Raw genomic sequence first — 24641 nt, 5'->3', positions numbered from 1 at the left:
AATTCTCAGCCACTTTTGTAGGTGAGACCTATTTTTGATTCCACATCATATAGTGATAATTTTATGGATACAAAAACTGATGTAAGAAGAGACCAGACTTTTGACTGAAAGTCACAGAGACAGTGGGGAGGGAGTTGGATTTGAACTCAACTATAGAAATTCCGGGTCTAAGTTCTTTACACTGCAGCCACCAAGAGTCGATGCAACATGTTATTTTTTGGATCACTACCCTGTGAACTCTGGTTATGGGGAAATGTAGTTTAGAGTTAGGAATGATTGGGGAAATATCTTCATTTGATTTTAAACCATAAGGAAATTTTATTTATTAATAACGATTTAAGATCCCTACTGAAAAGATTCCGTCACCAAAATCTTCCTTTGTAAATGGAGTTCTTAATTGGTCTAAGCAATAAAACTCAGAGTCAGATATAGAGGCAAATGGAGAGAAGGAGCAAGCCACCACCACACCTTACCTCCTTAGAGTCTCCGCAGATAAGAGAGCGAGTTCCTGTTTCTCCCTGCTTATATCCTGTCTGTCTGTACAGACCTCCAGACTTCTATGGTTAGCTAGTGGCAAGCTCCATTCTCTGACCTTCAGACAGGCTTTATTTGTACAAGCAAGATATCACCACACTCCTTTTCCCTTGACTGAACTCAAAACCCTCTGACAAGACCCAAGCTGCCTGCCTCTTGTGAATCCTTTTTAAGTTTCTGAGATGGGGTGAGCTAGCTCTACTTTCCTCTACCTCTGGCAGCCATAGTGGACTCTCACTGGGTTAACTGTGTGTGGGACTGCTGTAAGCATCTCATTTAATGGTCCACAATAGCTCCATGCTCCATGGGATCGCCATCATAGGGAAGCAAGAAACTGATGCTCTTTGAGATTAATCACTCATCTGATGACAGAGCCAGAACTTCAGTCAGGGAGCCAGCACTTCAGTCACAAATGTCTGATCTCCTGGTAGCAGGACTATTTGCTTTCCTTGTTTCCTTGACCTTATTCAACCATCTGCACCCACTATTTATAATAACAAAGGTGCTCTTCTTACCCAGGTGCTCCCAGTCTCTGCAGAGAGGAAGTGTGAACGGCATGTACACCTGGAAGGGAGATGGAGCAGCTACCCACTGTGTCTGCATCACTGCCATGCAGAGGTTACTGATGGATGAACATGGATTGCCTTGTAGTTATAGACCCTTAAAACCTCTTCCAGACTTGGACGGAATTTGGGTTTAGTTTTTTTGTTTGCATGTATATGGGTTCATGAATCTGTGTGAGTCCTAGGTTGATACTATTGCTTCCTTCCTTGATCAGTTTCTACTCTTTCTTTGAGACATGACCTCTTATGAACCTGGCATAGCCTAATTCAGCTAAGCATGCTGTCTGGCTAGTGAGCTCCAAGGATGCTCTTGTCTTTTTTTTTTTTTTTTCACAAGCATTAAACTACAGGCACTACACTGCCATGACCAGCATTTTTACAGGAGTGTCTGGGATCTGAACTCAGGTTTTCATGTTTGTGTGACAAGCCCTTTATTGTCTGAGCCATCTCCCCAGCCCCTGGGTTTCAATTTTATCATGAGGGTAAGGGGAGTCACCAAATAAGTGTAAGGATATTTGGCAAATTCTGATTTAAATTGCATTTATAGTCATATTGACTCATAATTAGTGACTTTAAAGAAAATGAATGCATATTATTATTATTATTATTATTATTATTATTATTATTATTAATGCATGTGTGCATGCATGTGTACATGTATGTGTGTGTATGTGTGTGTGTACACAGCCTATGCAGAGGTTGGAGGACAACTTATGGAATTCTGGGGTTTGAACTCAGGTCACCAGGTTTGTGAGGTCACAAGTACTTTATTCACTGAGCCATCTTACTGGCCCAAGAAGTTTTAAAGAATAACAATGAAAGACATGAAGGGGAAAAAAAAACAAATAAAACATAACACTTTATTATTATTATCATAGAAGGAATTCACCAAAGTCTTCAAATTATGCTATGGCATCTTTAATTATAAAAATAAGCAAATAAAATAACTTGCATCTGTCATTACCATGATATGTTTCATAACTTTTATATGCACATGAGCTTAAAAATGTAATTTAACAATAAATAATGACATATACCAGATATGCTCACTGTTTATTCCAGTACTCAGCCAAAAACCTAAATATCATTTAAATTATAAATACATAATGCAAATATAACGGCACAAAAATGTTCTAAAGTGCAACCAAATCACGAGAGAGGAGATCATGCAAACTGGTCTAGGTCAACCCCCGAATCACTCTGCAGCAAACATGAGACAAAGCTTTGGAAGTTCAAGGAGGAGGTGGAGGGGGGCAGGGTGGGGAGAAAAGGAAGCAAACAACTAGCAACATTGTGAGAACTGCTTCTTTCCATATGCGTAGTAAGTAGATACATGTATTGTTGACACATATCCCAGTATCACTGTGGGGAGAAAAGAGGCTATACGGCTTGAAGAAGTCACAGCAAAAATAAAGGAGAGAACAGAGGAGAAAGAGAGAAGAGAGAAAGAAAATCTACCAAACTGAAGTAAGAGAGAATTTTACTAGGAATTCTCATAAGCTACTTGCCACTTTGGGGTTCTGGCTTAGTGGGTTTGCAAAATGCACAACACACACGCTTGCTTAGCTTTTCTGGTTTAAAGAAGTCAGCCTTGCCCGGGGTGGGAAGTGGGGGAGAGGGGTGAATCTAGCTTAGAATATGTGCTACCTGATTTCCAAGAGGCTAAGGCAGTGTCCATTTGCTTGGGACCTGGGGATGGGACAGTTCTAAGTATAAAAATGCCCTTAACAATCTGATGTCAGCACGCTTAGAGGCTGTGTGGGGACAAAGGCAGCAGCATTTGTGCGGCTGCGGCTGCTGCTCTTGATCTTGGTCCTTGAGCACTATGTTACTGGTTTTAAAGGCTTTGTGGTAAAGTTGTATTGCTTTTTATTTCCCTGGAGAGGTGCCCTCCCTCCTCCCACCAGGGTCCCTATCACTCAATTTGGTCAACTCCGGGGTGTAGCCTAGTGAGAGTCAAGCACCAATAGTTTCTACCCAAGTGACTTTGGAGCAGCCCCTTCCGCTTCCTCTCTCAGCATTGACCTTTGGTGAGCAGTGACACTCATAAGGGGCTGTTGGGTTCAAGGACAATGACCCTGAGAAACTACTGTTGTTCGTAGACAGGTTAATCATTTGGCTTTGGTGGCTGCCATCTTGTAAACATCACAGCAGAAATGATCAAACCACCAGCTCTTATGCCCTCCTTCATTCTCTCTATATTTTTTCTTTTTTTTTCTTTTTTCTTTTTTTTTTTAAAGATCCTACAGAGATGGTCCAGCTGCCAGGACAACTTTGGCAGACAGCGTGTTACAGGACAAAAAGGTAAGAGGAGTCTATTAAGGCTGGACATCCCAGGGTTATTTACACCCCCTCAAGCCCAAGTTCCCCCGAACTAAAGACCCAAAGGCTGGTTGGCTTAGTGGAAGAGTCTCCCACACCATCATTTCCCAGAGTGCCAGGCACTGATGGAAGGTGATGAGCCAAGCACTGCCACTTCCAAGGGGATAGTAGGCCTTGTCACACTCAGTGTCCAAGCCCAAAGGGATGATTTTTTGATTCCTGTAATTCCCAGTTGGATGTGACAGAGCTGTTTCAGGATACACCTAAGTCAAATGTAGCCTCTGGGTTGAGGTGGGCTAGGAGATATTAACATTTTACCTGGGGTCCTTCAGATAACCTGTTGGGTTTTCCTATCTTGTATAGGCCCATCTTAAGTTCTGATGTTGAGTTAAAACTACTTCTACCCCCTTAGTTATAAAAAAGGCCACAAGGAGCATGAACGCGGATATCTGGAAGTGAGATAGATATTTCATTCCCAGGAAAAGGAAAATAAAGCTAAGGTACAAAACTAAATCTATATGCAATAAAGTTATTATAGACTGCTTTGTTAAGCAGAGTCCTCTGGAATTTATGTACAGTACAATAGTTTTCAGCTATTTATATTCCACAGTTAGACCTTAAGATTCTCTGTTTTTAAGACAATTGTTAAAGATACTTTTAAAGCTCTGAGCAGTTACAGTACATAAAGATGTTAGCTTTTTGTTTTTCATTAGATGCAAGAAGATGCTGGCTCAAAGTCTGGTGGGACAACCAGGTTTGAGCAATTTGGTAAATATGTCAGAAAGGAAATTAGACATTGGAGGCTAGAGACCATAAGACTCGTTAGAGATCAAGAATTCAAACATGACATTCATATTCGTCCATGGCCAGCACAGATTCATAACACGAATTCCATTTAACATATTTATGAGCATTTAAGACATGCATTTAAATAAAGTTGTTTTGTATCTGCTAACTCTACTGGGTGACCATTCTAAAGGGCTCTACATCTTCAGATTATAATGACTGGGCAGTTACATGAATGTTTTGTGTTTGAGGAGCATTGATAGGGGGTCTGGGAGAAGAATCCATAGAGAGAGGGGATAAAAGAGGCTACATTCTCTCAAGGAGAGGATGGCTGATCACATGTATTCTGTTGGTGAGAATGCTGTCATTGCAGAATGTTGGGATATTGATTACGGAAGCCTAGTTTCATGCAATTTTCTTTAAGGGTGGGATAGAAAATAGGGATTACTTAAAAAAAAATCAAACCAGGCACAGTACACTCAAAGTTGGTGTGTTAACACCCCTAAAATGCTATTAGTTTGTTGAGGCTGTGGATACCTCTCCCTGGTTACGCACTCTCATGGGAGGTGCGTTTGATGTGGGAGGGAGAGTCCCCCTCACCTCGGAGGTTCCTGAGGAGGACTTTCAGCTTCTGTGGCTCATTTGTGCGCCTCCTGTTGAAGTCAGCTCTGGGGTGTGTCTGGGCACAGTGGTCTGTCTGCAGGATGTGGAAAAGGCTGGCCATGTTGGGCCCAATTTTCTCCATCAGGCTGTCTCTGATTGTGCGGACTGTGTCTTCATCACATTCCAGAAGGCTTCGGACAAGTCTGTTGTAGTATCTGCATTGGGAAAATGTTTATTAGGGAAAGCCAAGAAAGGACCAGGTCAGTGCTCAAATGGCTTTCATTTCCTTCTGAGCTCTGACTTCAAACAACACTAGAAAGCCCATCTCCAGGTTTACACTTCAAGTGATGTAGATCAAACTAAACAGACGTAGGCTGACTGTAATGTCTGGCATTCTGGAAACCAAAGACCCTTAGGGATAAATGGGACAACACAAAATGTTCTCATTGTGTAGAGAAGAAACTAGGATGCATGCTCAATGTCATACAATGAATTCATGGCAGAAGCGGACTTAGTCATGTCTACTGCACTGTACCCCCGTGTATTGTACTCATGATGAGTACAATAGGTCGGCCTTAAATTCAAAGCTTGTGTTAGTACTAAATCACTGCACATGAACTGACAGTTAATTAGATGTCTTTTTGAAGCTTCCCTTTGCCCTGGTGTGTGTGTATGCTCAAGAGTATGTGCATATGAACACACATTCTAACTGAACCTTCGTCTAAAGCCATGCATTTTCCAGTGAAATCTACTTTCCTTACACCCACTCAGCCAGTCTTGAGAAGGCTGTTAACTGACTGACTGTTTTGAGGCTTCCTTCAAAGACATATAGTGGCCTTTTGCAGCCAAACACTAGGTAGCAAGGGTGCTTACAGGGAAAGATTAATGTCCCTTAAAGTTCATGCTTCTGTAAGTCCATGAAATGGTCTCACATTGTTCAGACTTTTGTGACCTCTTCCTTCTTAGGATGCTTCACAGGCTTTAGTTATCACCCCCAGCACCAATATTTGATAGCATTATGACTATTATTCCCTTTTCCCTGGCTTGATTTTGGAAACATCTCAAGGGCAGGGTGGATGACCTTATTCTTTGTATCCAAGTGGCTGAGTGTCATCAGGCTGTATTGTCTGCTCGGTAATTCACTGTTGTATTTTATATTTTTCCCCTCGAGGAAACAGAACTTAAATAACAGGGTGACTCTCTTGCCTAGGAAGACCACATGTACCTTTACTTTGCATGCATAACACTGACCTAGGTCTGACCATCTGTCCCTATGCTTATATCCATACTGAAATATTTTCTTAATGTAGCAACTGAACTTTAGCAGCAATGAAAAGAACATAAAAATATTCTTCTGTTGTACAAAAAATAGAGATCTCAGTTTCCTGAAGAAAAATGATCTGTGCTTCTGGTAGATTGAAAGCAAAAAAGCAAAAACCCTAATGACAAAGACTTTTGTGTTTGGTATAAATGCCCATCATGTATGCAATAATTATCTGAATGTCTCAAACAATGCAGCCCAATGTTATGGCTGTGAAAAGATGGAACCAACTATATTCAAAACGTCTAAACTCGGAAAGTTCAGGTGTTTTCCAAACTGACGGAAACCATTTCAGTGGTTGTATAAACCTATTAGCTCTGTGCTCAATGACAGGAGACTCTCGTGATGACTGTGACCTGTTCTACTGATGTGGAGAGACCCTTTTCTCGGACTGGTCATGGTGTCATTGGGGCCACAGGATCATCTGGGAGGGGAGAACATCCTGTTTATTTTTAACTCGACTCCCAGAGCACAGGAGCAAGCATCTTGCTGGAATAACTTGACCCCCTAGACAGGTCCTTTGAAGGGTGGACAGTGAACGCATAGAGCGTGAGTAGTGAAGCAAAGCGGTCACCCTTCTTCCGGTGAGAAGGTGAAGCTGGGGATGGAGAGAGAGAGCAGTGTCTGGCTTGCCCATAGTCCTGGCTACAGCCATCCTTTCAGGGACAATTATATCCAGCTGTGAGCGAAATTGGGCTTCTCTGGCTCAGAGGAACATTTTCCAACCCTTTGGAATTACAAAGCACATGAGTCAAGCTGAGCTTGGATGGAGAGATGGGGAGAAAACCAGTTTTGGAAAAACTGAGAAAAAAATAATTGGGCCCCAACAGCGTCAGCCATCTATACCCTCATTCATCTGTAGGCATCTACTAATTCCTGGGCTCTTCCAGGAATTAGTGCCCATGCAATCTGGGGGTATATTTTAGTTCTTAGAGGATGCACTGACATACGGGACATTATAATTCAGGGAAGTTAACCCTTTCACATCTAGAAAGGACTCTTCATGGCACATGTGCCCCCAAAATGGGCTGGAAAATGTGATTGCTCTTTAGAAACAGAAAGGATGGAAAGTTTCTTCTTTGACATAATTGGAAGTTCTTGTCTGGATGGAGAAGTCTAAACCCCTTAAAGAAATTCAATTTGTCTAGCTAGCCTGCAGCTCTGGGACCTCATTGCTGCCTGACTCTGCGGGTACCTACCTTTGCTGTTGCCTTCCCTGATGGACTTAATAGGGTACCTGCTCTTGGGTTTTCTTGGCAATGACCCCTGTTAGCCTTCCTGCTCTTCTGCTTCCCTAAGGGTGCTCTGGTAACTCAGTGGAGTAGGCTAAGGGAACATCTTAAAATAGGAAATTATACATGGCTCCACTAGGAGCTTCTCAAAGGTTGAAGCATCTGCCAGGCTGCTTGATGTCAGTTCAGCTAACCCTGTAGTCTCCAGTGAGACTAGAATGTGGCACTCAACCCTGGACTGTGCAGGCCAATGAGAAGACCTTTACTACAGGTTGCTAAGCAACACAGATGCTCTAAGAGGTTGTGCCTTCAGCAAAAGTTGACTTAGCAATTGCCATATATTTACTGAGCCCCCTTTTGTACTAAGAACATACAGTTACTCTAGCTATGAAGAGGGCTGTGTCTTTTCTTTTAGGAGAGAGCACACACAGAATTCCTTGCTGAACACCATGGTGCCTGTATATTTAGTTATTCATGGTATTCTATTTTTGGGTTGCAGGGACTTCTTGCAGGGTTTTTCTGGCTGCTTTTTTTTTTTTTAAAGTAGAAATCAAAATAGCTTGGCTCAAGGCCATGTGAATTCTGGACCCTATTTGGTGACTCACAAGCTGTGAGACCTTCAGCAGGTTGCTTGTCTCCCTGAACCTCTGTCCTTTAGTCAGATAGATGGGGACAGTAGGGTCTGGTTAACTGTCACTTTCAGCTATGGTATCTTGTTTCTAAGGATTCAGTGTACATTTTCCTTCTCAGGTTAAGAAAACAGTACAACTCAGCAGAAGATTCCTCCTCTGTAGGGGGAGTTGGGATGACTCTGTTCTTTAGCTTGACAGCCTTTATGGCAGGAGGCTACACACTGCAATGGGGTTGCAGATTAAGCCTTCTGGTCTCACAGACTAGAAGGTCCTTCAACAAAGCGCTTATCTTTCTTCTCATTTTGCATATTCTATCCTCGGCACCTCCCCTGCCCCTTGGTAAATAATAAGATCAGATATTCTCCATAGCTACAGTTTCAGCCATGCTTACCCAAATACACACATTCTGCCTAGAAACGTTCTCTGTGAGAGTTTATAAATAGTCCTTTGTTTCCCTTGATCAATATTATTCTTCTGTTTCCTGTTCCCTATCCATGCCCTAGAGAGTTGGACGCTTTGTCAGTTTTCCCACTTGGATCTGTGTTGGTCTCATTGGTTCCCAAGCTTCATGGTGCCTTGTCCACCTCATCAGTCCTCCCTGCTTCCCTCAAGACTGAAGGTGTGCATTGCAAATCAAGGCAGAGGGACACTCCCAACTACCTTCTCCTCTTTGGGTGCACCTCTGTCATGTACACATACTCCTGTTTGGCCTTGTAGTCCAGTCACAGGTTTTGGATTCTCCCAGACCTAAATCTCATGCTAGACAAACTACAGGAAGGTGGAATGAACCTGTAACTACTTCCCTTTGCAGTTCTCTGCCAACTGGCAGGGACTTTGCGTGTGTCTATGTTGGGACTGAGGCTGGGAAAGCAGGATGTTTCAGGCGGGTGAGGAGCTGAAATAGAGCAAGCAGATCAAGCCCCTCCTGGAACGGAAATCGCTCCAGCCCTGAACACCGAAGTGAAATACTTGGAAAAAGGTAAGAGTTGCATGTGAGATTCTGGTGTTTAAGAATGTGCCACCCTTCCCCCATTGACCTTTTCTATTGAACGCGAGCAAGAGGAGATAAGGAGACTGCCTGGACCATTTTTTTTCTGAAGGCATTGAAAACAAGGCACTTTGTAAAAAGAATAATGGTCCAGCTAAGGATGCCTTTCCCAAGTGTCCTCTTGGGTAATGGGAATCTTTGGTCCAGACTCTGTAGCTTCCTTTCTACAATGAATCTCTCTTCACAAGGGAAAATGTCACTTTAATTGAAATAGCCAGCTTGGTATAGCTTTGAAATTGGTCACCTGCCACATTGCAGATCATGTGTCCTGGGATCTTTAACAATCTAAACTTGTATTGATGAGTACTAATATCCCTTCTTTTAAAATGCTATATAACTACATCCTTTGTTCTTGGCATTGTCCTACCAAGAACTCTTTATTTGAGGAAAATGGAGTTGATTTTTTTTCCCTGTTCTGAGAAAATCAGCGAGAACTCTGGTAGAGTACAATCAAGGGCTACATGGTAGATTTCTGTAAGATGATTTGTGGTTCTGTAGGCCACTAACCCATAGTCAAGAATGACTCCTACATGTCACAGAAGTTTCATGTTAGGGGCAAAGCCTCAGGTAGACTTGACTATTGTCATTCTCAGAAAGAATAGGGACATTTGGCTAGGAAATTTATCAGATTAAGTGTGTGATACCTCTTAGGGGATCAGAGTAACAGAACTATACCCTGTGAGTGCCTGCAGACTTGGTGGGAGAGTCAGAGAATCATAGGATTTCATCCAGTTGTAGGATTCGGCTTCAAGCACCCGCAGGTTATCCCGAACTGGCTTTCATCACTACTGATTCTAATTGCCCCTGTGTTCCAAGCTGCATCCCTAGTTTCTTGCTAGACATCTTTCCAAGGTACCCATATTGGACCAGGATGACAGGTTCCCTATGCATGAGGGGTTCATTCCTGTCTGGCAAAGACTTCAAAGTCAAAGACCCAGAAAGACCTGGAGCTCAGATGGTGTGAACCCAGTGGCTTTGGATCACCTGAGATGTAAATATGATCTGGGCAGCTACCAGCTCTTCCTTCTGGGGACTCTTGGGTTAGAGGGTTGAGATAGCATAAGGCATTGAAGGGGACATGGGAATGGTTTCCTGAAGTCATTTCACTTTTTATAGAGAAAACTCCAAGTTCCGGGGAAATAAGGTGACTTATTCTGGATTAGCCACTGAAATATCTGGTTTTGGGACTGACTTGAAATTTACACAGTTTTAATAAAAGTCTGCATTTCTGACACTTGACCTGGGGGGTGGTTATCATGGCATATTGTTCTGTTGAACTGTCATGGTTTCAGTCATACCTGATGTCTCAAAAGGTATTGTCCAGAGGCTTCATTGTTTGTTTTGGGCTTTTGGTAACAATTGGACAGAGATATATCCACCCAGGGTTACTGCACACCAGCTTTCTGCTAACCATGTGGGAAAATTTTAACAGTGGAGGGAAAACATTTCTTCTCTGGCTTTGCTGGCCAATCCCCCTCCATGTCCCTGATTATGAAGAAGAGGAACCCCCTGGGTACCTGTTGGAAAAGTGATTGGGCAGCTGTATGACTTCAGTGATGGCTTCTGGGTTGCGCTTGGCGATGCTGCAGACATTCAGCTTGCTGTAGCATTCCTCCTGCACCTCAGCAATCATCCTCTGGAAGGTAGAACACCTCCGAATGGCAAGGAAAACCTTGGAGGTGATCCCATTGGCGATGCATTTTAAGCTCTCTTTGACAAATGCTTTTCCCTGCCAGGGACAAGAAGATAAGTGTTAGTTTGTCCTGTTGGAAGATGTCTGGGTCTAAGATTCAGGGGCCTTCAAGGGGATTTGCTTTAATAGCATGGCCAAGAACTAAAAAAGGAAAAGTTCCTTCTCTCTAGGACTGTCTTAAACACTCAGCTTCAGAGAAGAGAAATAAGACTGGAGGAAGCCATCAAGTGTTCTGAGGTGTGAAGATGGCCATGATCAGTTTTATGTTCTGGTAGCTCAGAATTTAAGACAGCATGTTAGGGCATCCATAGAACATTTTTATTTCCTCTCAAAGCAGAGATGCTTTTCTGCCAGTCATCCCTCCTGTTCTAAGCCAGCCTCTATCAACGCCTTATTCCTGGCCTATTGTGTCCTGCCCCCCATGCATAGTCTCGTGTGTGTGTTTGTGTGTGTGTGTGTGTGTGTGTGTGTGTGTGTGTGTGTGTCTGTCTGTCTGTTCTGTCTGTCTGTCTGCACCCTGGCATGGATCTTTTGAGTAGGAGGCTGGGAAGCAGGCTTGTCTCCCTACAAGGTAGGCTCCCAAGAGCAGTACTGAGCACCCTGTTAAATGACAAGCAGCCAGGGGGAGCAGAGGTCAAGGTTGCATTACCTGAGTGTCAAATTTAGCAGCACTGTACAAGAAGGATTTACAAATGTCGTACATCCCATCTGTGTCACATGTGGAGTTTTCCAGGCATGCGAAAGCCCCGCAGCCAACCTGCAGGGCACTGTTGAGGCAGCGGACCACTTCAGCTGAAAGAGACAAGCAGATCCAGTGTGGGTCAAGCCAAAGGGCTCTGGGTAGGATCCAGTAGGTGTAGAGGCCAATACCAAGGGCCTGGGATCTGGATTTATCCTTGAACTTTGACCTTGGGTTCAGAATGAACAATCTGAAGAACAGTGTGGGGGGCAGGGGGGGGGGAGAAAGGGGATGGACAGGCTGTTTTTGCTTCTAAGAGTCAGTGCAGAGGAGATGACTTCCCCCTTAGGCACATGCTTTCTGAGTCTCTGTCTCCCCCTTCTTTGAATTTTGATGGCTAGAGAAGTAAGGTTAGAGACCTTATAACGCATAGTGCCTTCTGGTGATCACAGGAATCAAAGGCTGTCACTTGGAACTTGAAAGCATGGGTAGGCTGAAGGCAGTGACTGAAGGTCAGGCTCATGATGGGGTCAGGAGAGGACCAGAGAATCTAGCTGCCTTCTGAAAAATGCAATCTGGAGTAAAAAAAAAAAAAATGGGTATTTTAATCCAAAAGGCAGCGAATGATTTGCTGAGTCCACTTGGAAGGAGACCCTTCCCAAAGAGGGTTTTTAACCCATGATGGCATTGGCAGAAAGGAATCGGAGCCCTTTGTATCCACCCCAGCCCCCCAGCCACAGCTCGGCACTGAAAGGTATGAATAATCTCTCGTATTAAAAAGGCTTCTTTTCAAAAAAGAGAAACACAGGTGTGGAGTGACAACTCCGAGGCACCCCTTGTGTAAGGCTGGAAGAAAACCGCAAAGAACTTGCACCAGGCTTTCTGCATCCTGGATAAGATCTGCCATAAAAGTAATTTCTCTCCCACAGAAGGAGGGGTGTTCTGGCAGGCAGCTCGGCAAGCAATGATCTGTAGCCTTCATACCGTAGGATTCTCCTCCCAGATCAAAAGCGTGGTTTGGTTAGGCTAGGTTTCCCCGCCCCCCTCCCACCACCCGCAGCCTCTGGGATGTTACAAGTCATTTCCCTAATTATATATTTCCACGGGTTCAAATTATAACTTTGCTTTAAGCAGTTTTAATATGCATTAGGGCTGCTATTGTTTTAGGCAAGCTTGAATTGTGAATCACGGCATCGCTATAGCAACTAAGTACAAAAGGAAGCGAGGCAAAAGGCCTCCTCTCGGCAGGGACCTGCGCTCTTCCAAGGGGGAGCATCTGCAGCATTTTGACACCTGCGGTCCCATCTCTGCTGATGGTTGGGGAGAGGAGTGAGTGGGGAGCCAAAAGTCAAGGGGCAGAGGGGTCCTAGTGCCTCTTTGCCTCCGGAGGCCAGGACCATATACAGTTAACTGGTACTGGAGTCAGGCCGAAAGTAAGACCTTCCCCATGGAGAAAGAACTGCTTCGTTTCACAAATGCACTTCCTTCTAGGGGCCATGGGCTGCTTGGGCGATTGAATGGAGCCGGTGAGAGCAAGGAAAGAGACAGGCTGCCCTATAGGGAATGGGGTGTGTAGGTTCCCCCCCTTCTTTCTGAATCCGCCCTGGATTCTTTTTCCCCCCCCAGACTTGAGGACTATGGTTCCACAAATCAGTGTGAAGAGGGGTCTTGTCTGGGTGCTCTCTGAAGAGGTAGAGAAGTCAAGTTACAAGGTCTAAAGGAGCTGGGAGAGGGACCACAGCAGGTAAGTCGCGCATCACCTTAAGACCGGCTCGTGGAGTATAGAGAGCTGTGAGGCATGCCAGCATTCAAGCCTTTCCCCGCCCCCTCCCCCCAACAAGAGGGTACGTGCCAGATTTCAGGCAATCAGGCTAGGCTTATGCAATGAAATACCCTCAGCAGAGCGCCCAGCTTCTTCGTTAGTTGCTTGCAATTTATTAAACAAAGGAACTCCACTTCCTAAGGCTATTGGATTACACTGGCAGTTCATTGCATGAAGCACATTTATTACCGAGATCAGCCGTCACAGACACACATGCAAAAGTGAGAGAGGCAAATGAGGACAGCTCTTTGGGGGAGAAACCAGTCCTGGGTTTGCTGGCTTACCTGAATTTTGAGCCGCCACCCGGGATTTTCTGGGGCTCACAGAGTCATTCTGTTCCGCCTCGTGCGTTGCAGCAGCACTGATGACCAGCACCAGAATCACTGCTGAGTTTTGGAGCATTCTCTGAGAAGTTTCCGCTAAGTTGTTGGCTTTTTTTTTCCTCCCCCCCTTTCCTCTTTCCCTCTCCCGGCTTGAGTGAAGATGTGGATCTGGATATACTGAAAGCTTAGGTGAGGATTTGAGGAAGAATTTTTGTGTGGCTGGCTGGTTGGCTGGCTGGCTGGCTGGCTAGCTGCTGCTGTTGCTGCTGCTGCTGCTGCTTCTTACACCTCTGGCTTTTGCAAACTGGGGGCCCAAGAGCTGCACCCAGGGATTTTATAGCCGTCTTATCGGTCCTCAGGATCAGGAACCAATCAGATCCTTCAAGTGGTCCGTTTAGCCAATAGGCAGGCACGCTTATTCAGCTGGAGCTTTTTGACTTCTTAGAAATATTTTCCAGCAAATTGGAAGTACCTGCTGCCAATGATTTATATGTGTGTAAGGCTGTGTGTGCAGGGATGTGTGAAAAAGCTATTTTCACACGCTGAAGTGATAACTCTGTATTGATCAAACTGAAAGGAAAAATCACTTGAAAAGCTCTTAAGGTACTTGTGAAATTCATCTTATTTTATTTCATTTTTTAAAAAATGAACCAGTAGGAGGAAATGGTTGCTGGGTGCTTGATAGGGAGATGTGATGCAGATTAGTATTTAATCGAATTATAGCAGCTCTCTAATTTTAGTAGGTTGTTCCCTGCAAGAGCTCAGCATCATTTTTGTTTTTTGTATTTGCGTGTTCACTTGTAATGTGCATCTTTGATGGCTTGCTGTGATCTCTGAATTCTCACTGACGTGTGTAAGCTGTGGCAGAAGGATGGATGTGAGTGTAAGAGCGTAGTGACATTAACTGCTCTGGTTCTAGCTCTCAGCTGCTCCCTCAGTTCCCCCATTAAACCTCTGACCTTGGCCATGTCCTTTTACCTTGCTGTTACACTTCTCAAATATATTCCACACACCTCTAAAATGATGTGGTTCCCAGGTAACATAAAATTTGGAAACAAGGTCTTATGTAGCCCGAGCTGAACTTGATACATAGCTAAGGGTGACCTTGAACTCCTGGTCTCACTGTCTCCATCTTTCTCATGTTGCAATGACAGAAGTTTGCCACCGTGTGGTGCTGGTGATCAAACCCACAGCTTCCTGCATGCTGGCTTGCACTATATTAACTGGCTACATCCTTATTTCTGGATCACCCATCAACACTGTCTTCTTAGTCACCAATGGCCCTGCCAACTCCAGGAGTGTTGGTTACTGTCTGTGCACACATGCACACCTACTCACTCACACCACACTCCACAGAGGGACATGGCACATGCCTGAAAATTAATAAACTGTGTATTCAAGCCCAGCCACTTCATAATCACGTTGAAACAATGAGCTGGTCAAAGCAAGACTAAACCTGTTGTGTAAACCAGTTCACTTCTTGGGGGTTGGGAAGAGACAGGGGGCGGGACTGGGAAGGAAAGGTAGGGAAAGACCAGAATGTGTAGGAGAGGAGACTGATAAACTGGAAGCTTAATGGGAAAATTATAGTGGAATCAAATCATGCCCAGCATAGCCGCTCATATTTTCTTATAAGTGGAGTGTAGGCAACAAGAAGGCTTGTCTGTAAGTTGTGAAGGAGGTTAATGATCTATGAGAGGACTTCTCAGGGTAGGAAGGTGGTCATTAAGGGCTGGGGTTAGGTGCAAGGATTAAACAACAAAATCTTGAATATTTTTCAGGAGGTAACTGAGAAAGAACACTTGGTGATTCTACAGACTTGGACAGCGTGGTCTTACAAAGACACAGAGCCAGTGGCTTCAGGTTTAATCCTGAAACTTCACATGAAAGCTAAAACAAACAAACAAACAAACAAACAAACAAACAAGCAAACATTAATTCTGTGCTCACAAATCACAGCCATGATTGAAGTTTGTCTCTGAGTGTGTGTTTGTGTGCATGTGTATATGTGTGTGTGTCTATGTACAGGGGATGGGTTTGCTAAGATGACTTACAGTCCATCCTTTGCCAAAAAGGATTGCTAGAAAGCAGGGATGTTTGCTATAACAAGAGCTAGAAGGGATAAAAGACACAGAAAATATGCTAAAAATTGAAAAGATTTCCATGTTCCAATTAGTTAATTTCATCTTTTGATCGATGAAATGTACCAACTATTTAACTTGTAATTGCAGTTTTTGTTCATCAATAGTATTGTTGTTTTTCCAGTACCTTTTAGCCGAAATACTATTCAGTGTTTCAGGGAGAATAAAAGTGAAGAGATCTAAAAGGCAAACATAATTTTTGACCCGAAGCACTTGAAATTTAGGTGGGAATATGACCAACCTTGGGACACCTTCTATAAATTCAGAATGTCATGACTTTCCTGAGAGACAGCTAGAGATTTGAGGAAGGTTTCATACTTCAAAAAATAAGGGAATTCTTAAAATGGGAAAAGTAATGCTAGCTCTTGCTTCATAAAACTCATATTTTGGAAAGCTGGTTGTTGATTCCTTTAAGCTAAGGCAGGAATAGAACATATATGGCATTGCAGAATATTACCTTTCAAAGAGGAAGTAAGAACACAGGTGCAGATTCTACTAAAAGGTCTTGACGTCCATTCCCAGGTATCCTCTATGTCCTTAGCCATTGTGCACTGCTCAATGATATATACTTTACCTCTGGCTGGCCCGCCAGCTTGGAAGGGTGATGGCTTTCCTCTGACAATACAGTTTCTTTTTCCAGCTTTCTGAATCTCTTACCAGAACACAATGTCCTACAAGTATTAGGATGTGTTGTGCTCGTGTGTGTGTGTGTGTGTGTGTGTGTGTGTGTGTGTGTGTGTGTGTGTGTGGTTTTGATGTTAAATTTTCACTCCGTATTTTGCTCACTTACAGCTATATCTATATATCCAGATGCTAGTTTTCTAGTTGTGCAAAGGGTTTCAGAATGGCAGGTAGGCTGCCATTCAAAGAACTTTATTGGTGACCAGCCACACTAATTAAGTGAAACTAGTGTGCAAGCACCACTGCAAAGTGCACAAGCACCACTGCACTTGTCAAGGGATGGAGATGATGGCAAGCACAGGTGCCCAAAGCTAACTTCCTTCCCAGAAGCCCATAGCTTGAGGATATCTGAATATCCACCACCACTGTGCTGTGTGCTGGACTTTGAGGTGGCAGGGACAGAACTCTTGGCAACGCAGTGGGCAATATACAGCTCCCTTCACAACCGTTCCTGGGGGATGGGCATTGAGAGAAGATGGAAGAATCTGGAGGCCAGTTTTAAGAATCTGAGTTTGATCTTATAACAGCAGGCATTAGGGCTCTTTAGCAGAAAGATTATGCTTGGGGAAGGGCTTGTCATCATACAAACAGCTTGGAGAAGAAAGGTTGGAGCTTCATGGGCATTTGTGTTACTGAGATTGCTATGGTGATAACAAGGAAGGAGGATCAATATGAGAGATTCTTTGAATAAATTCATTTTAGTAGCCAACCTAAGGACATTCTTGGAAAAGACCCTTCTTGCAGTTAGGTAAGTCATGTACATCAGACTTTTCCTGCCCTAGTTTTGGCTATGATTTTTTTTTTAATTTCAAGAAAGATCTAGCATTTCCATAAGGCAGGCGTTTTCTGGCATTCACATAGGGTTGTAGATTACCTAACAAAAGTCTCGACTGTACTTTTAGTGGGTGGGGAACCTTCCAAAGCCAAGCTACACAGTTGGAGGTGCCTGTGGGGGCAGTGGGTGGGAGGAGAAGGTACCTCTGCTATTGCCCCAAGCCAAGAAAGTGCCAAGAAGCATGAAAGAGAAGTTGCCAACAGCGAAGGCTGGTGACGATGCCCTGGCTGCACTTGTGGAGTGCTGGCTTGCGTTCAGTAGGAAGATTAAGCCAAAAATCTCTAAGGCTTTGTTGGATTTGGCTAGCTTCAAGCTAGGCAGGGAACAACTCTTTGCCTTTTTGGTGAGAGGAATCCAAGACCGAGCATTTCTTGGTGAATGTTCTGTTAACAGGAGTCAAAGCCCTGCAAGGTTGGTCCGACATACTGACCAAGGTTGGATCACTTTTCTTTGGCAATTCCTGGCCTGTGTGTTTTTCTGTTGGATTGTTGACTCATGCCTTCTGAACCTCAAGATAAGATGGGGAAATGGAAGGAGGAAGATGAGGGGAAAATATTTTTCCTTCTTTCTACTTTTTTGTCTTCCCTATATAGATTCATTGTTTTCAGTGTGGTCCTTCAATTCCCAAATGAACCTTGTACGTATTGCACATCCCTGATTACTTTAAACTCTACCAAGGACGGTGGAGCAAGGAAAGAAAAATACATTAGGAAGGTAAACTCATTTTATACACCTGCTCCCTCACTTGCCACACCCTCCACACACCCCTACCTCTGCTGTCTTATGGAGGGTCACTGTGTGCTCAGATCTGGACAACAATAATGGAGAATGCAGATTTATTTGGCTTTTTTCTGTGCTCTAGGAAACCCAAAGCTAGTTGCTAAGGGAATGTATGTTGCAAGTATTTTCTGAAAATGCAATAAGGCAAGTGGCTTGGAGCAGTGAATATAGATTTGCATTTACTGGGTGATTTTCTCTTGTATGCCAGGCATGGCTGCAGAGACATATTAGCTGGGAGAAAAGAGGAAAGCAGGACTCAAAGAGAACATACTAGGGAAGAAGCATAGCTTACTCACTCTTACTATGCTGTGGATGTGGAGAGATCTGAGATTTGCTTGGTATAGTCGCAAGGCTGCCAGAGAGGTAGAGAAAGCATTCAGGCTTGGATCCCTGCTTCTCAAGGTGCAATGAGTTGGGATGAGGGTAGGAAAGGAAAAAAAAGACAAGATGACCAGATAGGCTCAAACCAGAATAGACAAGTTGAAATTGGCCTCCTTCGTCTTCTCATTCCTGCAGGTCTAAGTTGTGATTTCACTCTTTATCATGGGGGGCATGTTCCTCCCAGTCCCAGGAGAGCCTGTGAATCTCTAGCCCACTAAGAAACTCATGAAGCAAGTCTGAAGAGGTGTGTGTCACCAACTTGTCCTTTAGCAGGACCTTTGGAAGACCTTGAGTGACATTCCTCTGTTGAGACGCATGAGGGCGCTCAAGCCAACTGACAATGTGGAGATACTTCCTAAATTGAAGAAAGGAAGAAAGAATGAAAAAGAAAAAGCCTTGAGCCTGGCTTCTGTTTAATTGGCTATTGTTACAAGCCCCAAGAATGTTTCCTAGGGTGGGAGGTGTGTTTATTTATTGAGGACCATCACCTGGGACCTAGAATGAACTTGCAGTCTACATTCTTGCAAGTTTCACAACACACACCATTCCAATGCTGTCTCCTAGAGAAGGAGATCTTAGGCAAGTTTAAGTGCTTTTCTCCATCCCTATGTCCAAACCCTGTGGGTCAGTTGAAGGGGGTATGCCAGATATCACACTGGGATGCTTGAACTCCTTGCTTTACAAAGGAGATTCTAGTTCAAGGTGGGAGTGAGCACTGCTCTCCCATACTGAAGGAAAAAGAGGCCTGTTTCTCACCATTTCTCTGTTCAGCATTCTTTTTTCTTTTAACCATTTCTATTCAAGGCTGAGTAACGTGTTACGGCACTCTGTCATCTCTTGGTGTCTTAGATGTCTTCCACGGGGGTGAATGCCCAGCAATGACTTTACAAAGGGATTTGTATTTCTCTGGGTGCAGAAGTTCATTTAGAGGCCCTGAATGGGGATGGCTCCCAGACTGCACTTGTGTGAAAAGACTTGGTTTTCCGAAGTTGCTTCTTACAGTGAGCATATCAAGGTTTATCATGTGGCATCACCTACTCTGTCCACCAATGTATGGAATTTTGTTGGTACTGTGAGAATATGGTGGAGTTACGGGGAAAGTCATGAATGCTCAAACCAGAGTATAAAGCAGCATATGCCTGTGGATCAGACAGGGCAGGGCTGGTTGAGGATGTCAAAGGTTTGTGAAATAGAAATAAAAGAAATGTCCGCTCTCACAACTGGTATTAAAGTGTCATTCTGACATCTTTAGCCTCCAGCCAGCTTGTCATTTGCAAAATGCTGTCCAAGTACAAAGGAGTGTCTTGCAGCCATTTCTGAGTGCTAGACACATCTATCATTGCTAGTTTATTGGCTGAGAAAGGAGGTGTGTGGAGGGGTGAGGTAGGGGGATGGGTGGGCTTTTATACAAGTCATCCGACTAGTCGGCAGAAGGACAGGATTAAGAGAGCAGTGATTTTTTCTTGATGTTTGCAAATCCTGCCAAGAGATTTATTGAGGCAATTCAGATCAAGCTGCATTTAATGCACTTTAGGCGAGAGTATGATTAAGATACAGCAGTTGCTGACTCTAGATAGATGAGTATTAAGGGTGTATTGGTATTTCTTGATTACTCTATCAATTATTCTATTAGAGAAAAGAGTTCAGATTGCCCAGTGAGATCTTACACGGTAGGGATTTTTATCATGGTCACAATAAATGGTCACCAGATGCCAATTTATGTGTTACCACAGAACACATTTTTTTGTCAGCCATTTGGAAAAATGAACTCTCTCATCCCCTTTAAAAATTAACTGTAAGGAAATTTAGTGGCATAGATGGAAATCCAGGTGCAGAGGAAACAAGCTATGGCCTCCAGACCAGTAATTAAGAGAACTTGTCACCCTGCACTTTCCAGTGACAATCATAGGGAGGGGGAGAAGGAGGAAGGGGAGAAGGAAGAGGAGGAGAAATGGGAGGGGGAAGATTTTAGAGGAAGTGGTGAAATCCTTCAGTGTAAAAAATGTCATCAATGGAGTCAATAGAATAGGAAAATTTAGTTAAAAAAGAGTTAAAAAGGCAGAAGGCACTGGAAACATGGTCCCTTCGTTCAGTAAAATTTAAAGATAATTCCATAGTTTCTTCCTTCTTTGTGCAAACAATAGTTTCTTCAGGTAATGAGCCTCCACTGTTCGAATTTTTTCTTATTAGAGTAACAAAGGAAGGGCAGCCTTTGTGTGCATCTGTGGATGCATGTGTGGTTCTGCTTATTTGTTCATGCATGTGAGTGTGTATGGGTGTGCATGTGCGTGTGTACTTGTGTGAGTACGTGTTCATTTGCTGTTGAAATCACTCACAACAGACTCTGGATTATGGGAGACAACGTGAAATGAGTCATTCCGTTTAAATCAAACATGAGAAATGAGAAGAGTGTAGTTCCTGATGTGACATTTAGCAGAGTTTGAAAAAATCGGTTGTTTGAAAGAATGGGCTTTTGTAAAAGTCAATCTCTATCTCTCTGTCTTTCTTTCTTTTTTTTTTTTCTGCAAAGTAGTTCAGATGTTGACTGACAGCTGAAGCTTATCCATGAGCCTAGTATCTTTCCAGATGACCCTGGCTTTAAAGTATGGTCAGGTAGAGTCATCTCCCTGGAAACCTCCACTGCCTTTGGTCTCCACACAGGCTGCAATGGCCTCTGTCCACAGTGGCCAGGGCTCTGAGTGTGCCCACATTTGTGTAGATTGAGCATACCTTTTCAAATCAATGCCATTTCTTTAGAAGAGCTTTCAAAGCCATGGAATTATCCTCAGAGTTCCTCTCCATACTCCTGACAAGCTCTCATTACCTATCCCTGAGGAGAGAAGCCAGAGAGCCCCAGTTCCTTTAAGAAGGTCAAAAGGAAGCCAGTAGCTGTAAAATAAGTGCCCTGATGGCTCTTCACAGGGAGGGGTCAGCATACTGAGAAAGAGCTGAGCTTTGCTTCAGGACTCAGTGGCTATTGCCAAAAGGAATTTACCCTGTGGTGAGGAATACAAAATGCAGTGAGTGTGGTCATGGAGGGCTGTGGAAGATGGAAATGAAGGATTCCTAGCCTTACCCCACTTCTGGGTAAACTAACTGGATTCAAAACTGCCCTAGCGACAGGGGTGTGGCTTATGTCTTGGTTTTTCATTGGCTAGAAATTCTTCAGCTCCAGGGTGTGAGTGTGTGTGTGTGTGTGTGTGTGTGTGTGTGTGTGTGTGTGTGTACTTTAAGGGGACAGTCCTTATCAAAACCTCCACTGACATTTCTGAGCTCTAAGTTTTTACTCTTTCTTTTTGTTTTCATCTTCAGGCTAATCAAGTATTCTACCATTGAATTTTAACCTTAGGCCTTTTATATTTTAAATTTTGAGATAGTGTCTCTCAAAGTTGGCTAGGCTGGGCTTGAGCTCTTTCTGTAGTTGATGAAAACCTTAGATTTGGGATCCTTTTGTCTCAGCCTCCTGAATAGCTGGGATTACAGGTGTTCCACTAGGCTAGTGTCCTTATTAGCTTTAACTGTCAACTTGATACAACCTAAAGTCACCTGAGAAAGGGAGCCAGTTGAAAATTTCTCAGGTCAGTTGACCTATAGGAATTGTCTTATTAATTGATACAGGAGGGCCCAGTCCACCATAGGTGGCACCATTCCTTGGGCAGGTAGTCCTGGGTTGTATGGGAAAGCTAGCTAAAGATGGATCAACAACTAAGCCATCAAGTAACATTCCTCCATCGTTTCTTACCTGAATGATGGACTGTCACCTGTAAGATGCAATAAACTATTTCTGACCTATGCTGCCTTTTCATCATGGTATTTGTCACAGGAAAGAAACTAAATTATAACAGTTGAACTTCTAGGTTTTCATTTTAATAGAGCCTCCAAATTACAGTTTACCAATTGGATTAAAATGTACTGAGATAACTATATTTTAAGTGATTATATTTATTATGTTGAATGACAGTTGAATAGTTAGCAGTGTTACATTTCAGGTAAATAATTATTTACCTAAATATTTAGTGCAAATTTTTGCAGGTTTCTTCTGGCCATTTCCCCCTCCTATGGAATCGGCAACTTTCCTTCCAAATCTCAATTATTTTTAAGCCTTTAAGAAGCTCATAGATGCTGGACACCATCTTACAGTGTGTCTTATAAATTGGGTGTTCCTAGGTTCTGAGTTCAAGGAGGAGTCATGAGAGGGCAGCCAGAGGCCCCCTCTCGTTTCCAGAGTTCCCCTGTAGACCTGTGAAATGAAACAAGAAAATGGACTTCATGCTCAAATGCATTTCAGTGTGGAGCATGCTAGAATCATCCATCCCTCCATGGAAGTCACCTAGAAATGCTGGAAGAAGGAAGCTTTTATTTTAAATCATGGAAGCCAATGCTTCCCAAATACAGTTTGTTTAGAAAGCCTTGTTTTGAAAACCGAGCCATGCTTACTAAAGTCCTGCAGAATTGATGTTCCTTGGCACTGACTTTGGGAAGTGCTGGCTTCAAAGTGTGGTTTCTATAGTCCTTTGGGTAGCTTCAGTCCTTCTCTGGTCTGACTTTTAATTCCTGCTGAGACACCTGATCTTTACAATCCTACTGGCAATTAGCTCTACTTGATCTAAGTGCCACCAGGGGAACCAAACTAATAACACACACACACACACACACACACACACACACACACACACACACACACACACACGCCAGCATGTACATTTTGCACATATGCATGCATGAACTCACAGAGACAGACAGTTTACTAGAATGGCTTGTAACGGATAGGGCTGAGTAAGCCCAGCAATGGCTATCTACATGTGGTGTGGGAAGAGGCTGAGAACCCCACTGCTGTCAGCCTATGAAACTGGATGCCTCAGCAGCCTCAATCTAATGCTAAAGGCTGGGAAGATTCCTGGAGAGTCAAAGACGCTGTAGTCTGAAGTCAAAAGGATGCATCACCACCATCATCATCACCATCATCATCACCATCATTAGCAGCAGCAGCAGCAGCAGCAGCAGCAGCAGCAGCAGCAGCAGCAGCAGCAGTAACAGAGATGCATTCACCAGCAAGAGATGAAGACTGATAAACAAGCTGCATTGATTTTTTCTTGGACCTTTTTATGTCAAGGAGGCCCACATGCTCTGGTAGTGGATCTTCTCCTTCATTTAATCCATCCTGCAATTTCCTGTCAGATTCCAGGTCCCATCAAATTGATCATCAAGGTGATCCTTCACAGGGGCATCTAAACTTTTTTATTAAAATATGCAATAAGAGATTATTTTACTAGAATCTTTTATTCCTATCTAATTGTGTTTTGGTACTTACTAGCTATCCTTTTTCTGTGCCTCCTCCTCTCTATAAATTTAGCTTCTGATTACCTTGCACTAATTTCCTTCTGGGGATTTACCTTTTAAGGCTTTCACATATGAATGAGAACATGCAGTATTTGTGTTCTATATCTGGCTCGCTCTTTTCATTCACTTTTGTGACTTACTATTCCATAGCATGCACACGTCACATTGTCTTTGTCTCATTCATCCATTGCTGAGCATGTGGCCTGACTCCTTGTCTTGGCTACTGTGAGTAGTGCTACAGCAAACAGGGAATTCAGGATCCTTTTGGCACCAAATTCCTTTCGTTTGGATGTATTCCCAATAGTGAGATTGCTGGGTCATTTGAGAGTTGTACTCAATACTGTTTTGAGGCACTGCCATTCTCTTTTCTATAATGGTAGAGACCAGGATTCTAACTGGTGGCATCTCACAGAAGAAAACAATGCACTGAATCCAGAGATAATCAATGCAGGAATCTAGGATACACCAAAGCCCCGTTGTTTGTTCTACTACCATGTCTCCAAAATATGTTACATACACTAGGCGGGACCCTCCTACATCAATCACTAATTAAGAAAATGCCCTACAGGTTTACCTATGGCCCAACCTTATGGAGGTATTTTCTCAATTGAGGTTCCCTAATCTCAGCTTATGTTAAGTTGACATAAAACTAGCCAGCACAGTTACTACCAAGGTATGCATGTATACAGCTTTCTTTATGCTTGATTCTTCACCGAGTTTATTGAGCTTCTTGGCCGTGTAAATCACAGGTTTGCCTTTTGAAGCAATTCGCAAAGGTTTTTTTTTTTTTTTTTTTTTGTCATTTTCCCAAGTGTGTGTGTTTTTTTTTCCTGTCTTACCCTTTCTCTATTCACCCGAACTTTATTACATGCATAAAGACCATTGGATATTTTCCCTCAAGACACTGAGAATGTATTTATTTTCT

General features: G+C 43.3%; 1 protein-coding gene across 1 annotated transcript; it reads right to left on the bottom strand.

The window, feature by feature from the left end:
• Positions 1-1982: 1982 nt before the first annotated feature.
• On the bottom strand, positions 1983-13739 carry Stc1 (stanniocalcin 1). Its single transcript, XM_027390253.2, has 4 exons — positions 13520-13739; positions 11384-11526; positions 10559-10770; positions 1983-5023 (listed from the first exon to the last, which is right to left on the bottom strand). Exons 1-4 carry the CDS (start codon positions 13635-13637, stop codon positions 4753-4755), a joined length of 744 nt encoding a protein of 247 aa, XP_027246054.1. The 5' UTR covers positions 13638-13739; the 3' UTR covers positions 1983-4752.
• Positions 13740-24641: the final 10902 nt, after the last annotated feature.

This window comes from Cricetulus griseus, assembly GCF_003668045.3.
Source record: "Cricetulus griseus strain 17A/GY chromosome 1 unlocalized genomic scaffold, alternate assembly CriGri-PICRH-1.0 chr1_1, whole genome shotgun sequence".
Classification (NCBI taxonomy): Eukaryota; Metazoa; Chordata; class Mammalia; order Rodentia; family Cricetidae; genus Cricetulus; species Cricetulus griseus.
This window is presented reverse-complemented; position numbering and strand designations above follow the sequence as displayed.

What these genes read in the sequence shown, in the direction of transcription:
- Stc1 (XM_027390253.2), bottom strand. Translation starts at nt 13,637, where the DNA reads ATGCTCCAAAACTCAGCAGTGATTCTGGTGCTGGTCATCAGTGCTGCT. An exon ending in GGTGGCGGCTCAAAATTCAG is followed by an intron (nt 11,527 to 13,519) that starts GTAAGCCAGCAA and finishes TGTCTCTTTCAG; the next exon opens with CTGAAGTGGTCCGCTGCCTC. An exon ending in CTGCTAAATTTGACACTCAG is followed by an intron (nt 10,771 to 11,383) that starts GTAATGCAACCT and finishes TGTCCCTGGCAG; the next exon opens with GGAAAAGCATTTGTCAAAGA.